Source organism: Pteronotus mesoamericanus, unplaced genomic scaffold (assembly GCF_021234165.1).
Source record: "Pteronotus mesoamericanus isolate MK-2021 breed Mesoamerican mustached bat unplaced genomic scaffold, CSHL_Meso_final contig_20, whole genome shotgun sequence".
In the NCBI taxonomy this organism is placed as follows: domain Eukaryota; kingdom Metazoa; phylum Chordata; class Mammalia; order Chiroptera; family Mormoopidae; genus Pteronotus; species Pteronotus mesoamericanus.
This window is the reverse complement of record NW_026555085.1, coordinates 100,363,030-100,372,315: the sequence shown is the minus strand read 5'-3', so window position 1 is coordinate 100,372,315 and position 9,286 is coordinate 100,363,030. Positions and strand designations below refer to the sequence as shown.

At 43.0% G+C, this 9,286-nt stretch overlaps 1 protein-coding gene across 1 annotated transcript; it reads left to right on the top strand.

Annotated features, from left to right (window-relative positions):
• The first annotated feature begins 7,182 nt into the window (after positions 1-7,182).
• Positions 7,183-7,557, top strand: LOC129066952 (60S ribosomal protein L29-like). Its single transcript, XM_054568658.1, has one exon. It carries the CDS (start codon positions 7,183-7,185, stop codon positions 7,555-7,557), a length of 375 nt encoding a protein of 124 aa, XP_054424633.1.
• The last annotated feature ends 1,729 nt before the right edge of the window (positions 7,558-9,286 follow it).

Genomic DNA, 9,286 nt, shown 5'->3' with positions numbered 1-9,286 from the left:
TGATGCTGCATGAGGTTCCACACTTTTCTGAACCCCATTTTCTTTATGGGTGACCTACGCTGCTGCAAGGATTAAGTGAGAAATATGAAGTTCCTGGATTAGTTTGTGGTGTATGTACATATTCAACAATATTAGTTCTTTTTCTTGCCCCTTTGCCTGAATGTTTAAGGAAAAGCGTGTTGCTGTGATGACTACATCTTTATTGTTTCTTTTATGGAGCTACATGACGGCACTGAATTTCACAGTTGGGTGGTAATTTACGTTAAGACCGTTTATATAACTTTAAGTGTCCTTACTGAAACTTTGGCAACATCATTCTCAAATATCAGTTTCCATTTTAGTTGTGTTTGTCATTCATTTAAGAAATAGTTACTGAAAACCTATTAAGTATAAGACATAGGTTATTCTTTCACAGAGCTTTCTGAAGACATTGCCGCAAAATAGTCTGGCTCACAAACAGGCCTTAGGGAAATAGACTGTACTTTTATGGTAATAATAAGCTGTTTTTTCTCACGGGTCCGAAGCTCAGCTCTGGCCATAATTCTTAATGAAAATGATTTAGTGTGTCAAGACACACCCGCGTGCACAAAAGGGGAACAAACACAAAATACTAAGACTGAAAGTAGGCAATAACAGCAATTAAACACGCTTCTTTAAAATATAAGTTAGGTGATGTTGTTCACTTTAAAAGTCACTCATTTGTTAATTGATCTTGCGTAGTCAATTAACAGATTATTTTTATCACTGCTAGTCAATCAAAGGGAGACTTTCAGGTCCTCTTTACTGGTATGTTATAAAATGTTTTGTGTGTGGTAACAGTGAATATTACTACAAAAACGAAAACTTTGCAAATCATAACACATCCAAATATATTTTAAGTGAAATGAGTTTCCAGAAACTTAGAAAGCATTCAGTTTAACTAAATGGTTTGAATTTAAGTGGAGCTATATTTTCCTAATTTAAAAGTGTGAGACTTAGGGCAACACGTACTTCATACCCAAAAACTTGTTTGGGCTATTTGAGCCAGTCAACTGAGCAGCCAGTTCAAAGTGAGAAATTAGACAAACCCACTTTTTTAGACCACATTAACCTATACTTTTAGATTTAGCAGTCTTTAATAGAATTTATCTCTTAGGGATGGGAAATTATTATATAATTATATATCGTATAATGGGATATGAGAAATTAGTATATAACATATATAAGTTCAGTTGTGGCAAGTGCCGTTATTAGCTACAGAAATAGTGACATGAATTGAGTGTGTAATGTAATAGATGCTGGATGCCAATGTGGTTCATTTTAATGTATTTGATTCTCTTAACTCCTTTCCTTGCCAGGAAGAGTGACTTAGGATATGATTGATTCAGATTTTTTCCCCTCCAATGAAGGGCTGCTTTTGAAAGCCTTCCTGTACCCCAATACATCTTCTGTCAACAAAACTGAGGAACCAAACAGTCATAAGTAATGAAAATTTCCTGTACTAGTGCTAAGCAAGTGAACAAACACAACCTCCACCCTGGAACCTGAACCAATGAGAATCTACATTTTAAATGGCCCCTTTGAAGCATTCATTCATTCATTCATTCATTCATTCAGCAAATAATTCTTTATCTCTCTCTCTATGACACAAGCATGCAACTAATGTGAGTAGGTCATGGGGCCTGCTATGGTTGGCTCATAGTCTAGAGGAGGTGAGAGATGAACAAGCAAATAATGCAGCTGAGAACTAATTACCACAATGGAGGAACTTAACTAAGTGTGCAAGGGCCTAGGGGTGGAAAAGGCTCTGGAGATTGCAGGCAACGCCAAGCAGAGGGCTCAGGAGGCAGGAGGGTTGGGAGAGGAAGGCGGTCAGGACTCGAGGGAGCCACACTAACGCGTTCAACCACCGTCCCACAGGCAGGGCGGAGCCCAAGAGATGTTAAGAGGACATCGGAAAAGCTGCTTCCTGGCGTCTGCTCACTGACTTTCCCTGCTGCACCGAAGGAAGAAAAATGGAAGACCCAGCTCAGTCGTATGGCTCTTCTGACTAGTGTTATTGCCCCTAATACTTGACACGATAAGGTATTTTATTGTCTTGGCTTTATCCAAATTAGAACTTCATGTGAACTCGTAGGTTTTTAGGAAAATTTTTTTGCCTAACATCATCAGCCATTGTTTTCTGATAGTAAGCAAATGTCTCCAGCAACCTGAAAGAAAATTACCACATTTAATATATGTAATATTATAGTATGATAATATATTTATTTTTAATTATATTTTATTGATTAGGCTATTACAGTTGTCCTGATTTCCCCCCCCCTTGCCCGCCTACACCCAGCGCCCCCCACTCCCTCGGGCAATCCCCACACCATTATTCAGGTCCATGGGTCATGCATGGAAGTTCTTCGGTGCTCCATTTTCCATGCTGTACTTTACCACGTGGCTGTTCTGTAACTACCTGTTTGTACTTCTTAATCCCCTCACCGCTTTACCCATTCCCCCACCCTGCTCTCCCATCTAACAACAATCAAAACGCTCTCTGTATCCATGATTCTGCCTGTTTTTCTTGTTTGCTTAGTTTGTTTTTTATATTCAATTGTTGATAGCTTTGTATTTTTTGCTATTTTATTGTTCATAGTTTTGATCTTTTTGAAAATAGGTCCCTTTAATATTTCATATAATAATGGTTTGGTGATGATGAACTCCTTTAGATTTTTCCTGTCTGGGAAGCTCTTTATCCGCACTTCAATTCTAAATGATAACTTCCCTGGGTAGAGCAATCTTCCCTGTAGGTCCCTGCTTTTCATGACTTTGAGTATTTCTTGCCAATCCCTTCTAGCCTGCAAAATTTCTTTTGATAAATTAGCTGACAGTCTTATGGGAACTCCCCTGTAGATAACTAACTTCATTTCTCTTGCTGCTTTTAAGATTCTCTCTTTATCTTTAATCTTTGGCGTTTTAATTATGATGTGTCTTGGAGAGGGCCTTTTTGCATCCATCTTGCTTGGGACTCTCTCTGCTTCCTGGACTGGCGTGTCTATTTCCTTCATCAAATTAGGGAAGTTCTCTCTCATTATTTTTTCAAATAAATTTCCAATTTCTTGCTTTTTCTCTTCTTCTGGCACCTCTATGATGTTTGGACCTTTTGAAGTGTCCCAGAGGCTGTTTACACTATCTTTGTGTTTTTTGGATTCTTTTTTCCTCTTGTTGGTCTGATTGGTTGTTTTTCTTCCTTATGTTCCATATCATTGATTTGATTCTCAGTTTCATCCACTCTACTATTGTTTCCCTGTAAATTGTTCTTTATTTCTATTAGTGTATCCTTTGTTTCTGAGTGGATCTTTTTTATGATGTTGTGGTCCTCACTAAGTTCCTTGAGCATCCCTATAACCAGTGTTTTGAAATCTACATCTAATAAATTGCTTATCTCCATTTTGTTTAGGTTTTTTTCTGGAGTTTTGATCTGTTTTTTCACTTGGGCCATGTTTCTTTGTCTCCTCGTTTTAGCAGCCTCCCTGTGTTTATTTCTATATATCAGGTAGAGCTGCTTTCACTCCGTGTCTTGATAGTGTGGCCTAATGTAGTAGGTGTCCTGTGGTAGGGTCTAGGGGCACAGCCTACCCTGTCACCCAAGCTGGGTACTTGAGGTGCGCCCTTCATGTGGGCTGAGCACACCCTCCTCCTGTAGTTGAGACTTGGCTGCTGTCGTCAGATCAATGGGAGGGATTTACCCAGGCCAGTCAGCTCCAAGGACTGGTTGTGACCACTGACCATCAACCTCCACCCTCCAGGAAGATCAGCTGTGCAGGGGCAGGGTGGCGGTGCTCCTGTAGCTGTCCTCTGAGTGCACTGGCCCTCGGGTTTCCCGGGTGGTGCAGGCCAAGGTCAGCCCCGACCTGTGTTTCACCTGGGGCACCCTGCCTGAGCTGTAAAGCAACCTGAGATGGCTGCTACTTGTGCTGGGCTTGGAGATTCCTAGGCAAAGGCAAATGATGAATCTTGGCAGGCTGCTGCTGTTGCTGGGCCTGGGGCTCACTGAGATCAGCTACTGATTGTTTGAGAGGATTTGGGGGGTTATGAGGCAGGAGCAAAGACCAGCCATTCATATAGAAAAGCAGCTTGGGTAGGTCTGTAAGTTGGGTGGGGTGGAGTCTCTGGGGGTCTCCAAGTCAGGTAAGACAGTGTTAGTCAGTTGATGGAGTCTCAGGTATAGCACCAGTTTGCCAGCTCTGTGGGGGGAGGGTTTAGAAAAGAGACAAGGGCCTCTGCTCATGTCGATGCCAGACACTTTATTTTCTCCCAGTGTACCACTGGTGCCTTTCAAGCTGCTACCCTGACGCTGGAGCTCAGAAGAAATGAGTCTAGTAGGTGAGTCCATTTGTAGGTTCTTTAAGAGGAACTGCTTGGGGCTTCCCACCGTTTTTTTCACTGACTCAATCCCGGCTGGGTTTTGCAGCCAGAAGCTGTGGGGACTTATCTTCCTGGTACTGGAACCCTGGACTGGGGGGCCTGGTTTGGAGCTGGGACTCCTTGCTTCCAAATTTTTATCCACCACATGTGGGTGAGGGACCAGCCCATTCCACATCTGCACCCCTCCTACCAGTCCGGGTGGATGTAGTTTCTTTAATTCCATAGTTGTTAGACTTCCGTTCAATTCTGTTTCTGACGGTTCTGAGTGATGGTTGTTCTATATATTTTAGTTGTAATTTTGATGTGGTTGTGCAAAGAGGTGAGCCATGTCTTCCTATGCCTCCATCTTGACCGGGAGTCCAGTAGTATAATGTATTTAGACTTGGCCTTTGATTGGAGGATTTCTTACTGACACTGCTCACCTTACTGTGAAATACATGATGAGGCTCTTTGCTGGCAACTACTTGGGAGTTTATAATGACTCATTCAAGGGCCTAGCCAGTGAGTCTGAATTCCAGGATGCCATTGTCACTACCGGGGCCCATTCTAACATAAACACTCTTGGCAAGATGAAGGCTGAGCGTTACAGCCAAAAGAATCAGCAGAGCACAAGAAAGGCACACCATGCAGTGAACACCTGATAATCAGTTCAGAGGTACGTGTGAGCTAGGAAAGGCGCTGGATACTGATTCTACAAGAAGGGCTGTATCCAAAGACTCAGAATGAAATACAAAAATGTTCCCTGCCATTTGCTTGTGATTCATTGTGGAATCTTAATTATATTCCTTCCTCAGTAAAACTAAGGAACTACACCACATTGGGTGGATCTGGGCAGGATGGTCCATGACAGTAGAAATTGACAGCAGGAATCCTAAAAATGCTGGGAATGCAAGATAAAGTCAGCAATCATTAGTGACATTCACGTAGTTTTTGGTCCCAGGGCCCTCCCCAAAGCTTACTTCAAATGACAGGGATCAGTGGCTGAAATATTGTGGTAATTGTCATGGGACTTTAGTCTAAAGGGAGGGAGATAGATACATACATACACACACACATATGCCACACATACATACGTGATAGATAGGGCAGCTTCACCAGTGCATGAAAAGCCTTTTAGGAAGAAGCTGGTTCATGTAACAAAGGATAGGTGGTTAAGAGGGGCAGACCTTAAAAGCCTGATGTCTGGCTCTTTTCTAGAAGTTTCCCAGGCATCCTCCAAGGACAGGAAGTTTCTGAGGGGGAACAAGGGGCATTCCTCCTAGACCTGGCCACATGACAACTCACCTGCCTATAGAAGTGTACCTTCCAGAGTAATTACTCAGCCAAGGTATTTCAAACTAGGTGTTCGGGACTGAAGTTTCTGGTAATGATGTGGACAATCTAAATGGAAAACATTTTCACTACAAAACACCTAGAAATACTGGAAAACATGTAACAAACTTATCTTTAAATGCATATATAAACTAGCAAGACCCAATCGTTTCAGTAACCTTGCATTGGGGAATATTGATTATTGGGGTTTGGGGATTTTAGAAAGTCCTACTTTATTCCTATAAATAAACTTTGTCATAAAGTATGTCAGTGAAAAGTGAAAGAGATAAATCAGAATTTCTGGAGTCAGCTTCTTAAACTGATCCATGTTGCTGAACTACAAATATAAGGTATAGACAATCCACCATATTCCCATTCTCACAACAAAGCACGGCCTTCTTTCCTTAATAATTCAGTTCTAAAGCCCTTGGGATCAGTGGCCCACACAAAGGTGTGCTGAGCAGGGCAGTGGCCTGGCAGAGTCAGAAGAGTGTTTTCGTACAAAGAGATTGAACAAATATTGAGGATTGAACAAGTACATTGAGGATGACAGGAGTCAAGTTTTTGAAGGAGGAGTTCAAATATGGGAAGGGAAGAAGCTACAAAGAACCAGGTAGTATTGCACTGGAATTGGCGTTATTAAGATGTACTGATGGCTTTCAACGTGTGTGTGTGTGTGTGTGTGTGTGTGTGTGTGTGTGTGTGTGTGTATGCGCTCGCGCGTACACATATATTTTGTACTCTTGACTATTGAGAGAGCCTAAAGCAGTGACATCCCGAAAACCAGGAACACACCTAGCACCAAAATCTTGGATTCTAAACCCCATTCTCTGGGCTACTAAAAGCAACCTGGACTCCCTGATTCCAGAGCTGAGTCAGGGAAATATAAGATGAACCAGACATCTTCCTGGCCTAGAAGTAAGGAAGCACTCAAAGTGTGATGGAGATAAGGCGGAAGGGCTCAGAAGCTAACTTGGATGGGCTCCCACTTGCCAATCTGGGACAATTCAAGCATCAAAGTGTGTAATGGTAGTAAAAGATTATAAACCTACTGAATAAAATAGGAGACCATGAATCCATACTGACATGGATAGATATATAGAAGAGGCAGCTTAATCTATTGTAGCATGCCAACCAATAAATGTAGATGGAATGATAGAATTTGAAAATCACCCTTTGGTAACCATCATAGTAATACTTAATTTAAGGAAGAAACTTCAATGGATGCTAAACTAAGTGAATGAAAGTTTGGTGAGGAATGAGATATTTGCATAGTCTCAAATAAGTCCTTATTTAAAACAAACAGCAAACAAGTAAGTTTATGGTGGAAAAACCTGACAACCATTAGAATCAAGTGTCAAAGTTCACATCATTGGTAAGCTACAGTGCAGATAGGCCAAGTTCAAGAACTGCACTGTGCACAACCTGTCCCAAAAATGGCATCAAGAATCAATGAAGTTATATGAATCTCTTAATGACATGGACCCCAAACTCATGAAAAACCTATGCTTTGCCAAGAAGCACGAGAAAGGCCTGAAGATGTGGGCCAACAATGCCAAGGCCATGAGTGTGCATGCCAGGTCTTTCAAGGCCCTAGCCAAGCCTGAGGAAGTCAAGCCCAAGATCCCTGAGGCATCAGCCACAAGTGTAGTTGACTGGCCCACATTGCCCATCCCCACCTCAGGAGGCTTACTGGTGCCCGCAGTGCCAAAGGTCTCAGGCTCTGCTGGCCAAAGGCCCAGGCTCAAAGCAGGCTCCAGCTCGAGCTTCAGCCTGCCTCTAGCTCAGGGTCCCCACCGGTGCCTGGGCTCCACAGAAGCCCTGTGGGAGAGAGACCTCCATGTGCCAACATGAGGACAGAGGGACTGGTGTCTTCCTGGGCTGCTGTCTGCATGAGGCTGGTATCCCCCTGTGCTATTTGTACAAATAAACCTAAGGCCAGCAGCTGTCAAAAAATAAATGTCATTGATAACGGGACAAATAAAGTCAGGTGCCACCTGATAGGATGCAGTAAGAAGATGAAATTCCTACCAGAAATGCCTAATCCGAATCTAATTATGAGAAAACATCAGACACACCCAAAATGAAAACATACTACAAATTAACTGACTCTGGAACCTTTAAAATGTCACTGTTTTGGGAAACAGAGAGATTGAAGGAGACTGAACAAGTTAACAACGAAAGAAGTGCCTAATCCTGGACTGGGTCATTTGGCTGTAAAGAACATTATTTGGACAACTCACGAGCTGTGAATGGGGATGGTGGTAGGTGTAATATGCCATTGTTGATGTCCCAGTCCTGATGGTTAAACTGCACTTTGGTTGGAGACTGTCCCTGTTTGAAGACTGTAAACACTAAAGTTTTAGGGGAAGGGGGAATCATGCTTGCAACGTACTCTCAAATTATTCAGAAGTTCTTTGGATTATTCTCTCATTTTTGTGTTTTTGAAATTATTTAAAAAATACAAAAACTCAAGGACTTCAAGCATGCTGGGGCTGATAAGTTTTTACCACAATTGCTACAAATGCTCATTAAACATGTAACAGGCACCCACTGGGTGTGGTACAGCGTATCCAGTCGCCCTCACTGCACCCATCGCTGCCCTGCCGGAGAAATGGGCTCTGGAAAGTCTGGGCTGGCAGCAGAAATTTACTCTTGAAATCAAGTGTCTGTTGAAATCAGAATCTGTGGCATAACAAACACAAACCGCTCATTCTTTCCACTGAAGCATCTTTACTGTGAGAAGCCACGTCAAGTCATAAAATGCTTATTGCCAAAGCCCTTCTTGCTTACTGCTCAAGATTAATGCCATTTAAAAATATACCCAGGGGCAGATCCAGGTTTTATTTATGTCTCTCAAGAAAAAGAATATAAAGTTATAAATTTAAAAACTGGCACAAGACCTCGGAAGGGGGCCATGCAAGTGAGGGGCCCTGAAACTCAAACCCCAGTTTCGGTCGGTAAATCCACGCCTGACTCTGCATAAAGCAGACAGACTTACTTTGTTCTTGAGAAGCAGGAAGTCCAGCCACTTCCTCTGTGGTGGCATCTTTTAAACCTGTGTGAATCGAGATTCTTCTAGGACGTTTGTCTCAAGATAAAACTAAGCCCTTATTTGGGATTCGCCTGTAGGCATCCTCTTGGTATCAACAGAGGGATCGTACCGACTTTTGAAGGACAGCGTGTCCAGTGGAAATCAGAGCTCTATAAGATTTGTTAAGCAGGCAAACCCATGTATTTGGGGTCGTGTGCCATATGCAGACATCATATTAAGGCCACAGAGAACCCCTGCGGACTTCCAGTGTGATTTGTGTAGTCAGTCTGGGGAATATCACAGAGCGGCAAGCCCCCTAACCACTTACAGCAATACTTCCCTCACCCACACCACGCAGGGAGCGTCACCTACACGACAAAGTCCACAGAGTGTCTGGGCGCCAGTGGTATTGCACTAGATCTGACTGGCCTTCCCCAACAGGGACCCCCTGCGCCTCCTCCTCACCTGGGCCTCCCCCACCCCACCCACCTCCCGTCAGGACTCAGGGTCTCCTCGTTGGGGCCACGTGGCCCTCAGAAGGTCGCGCTC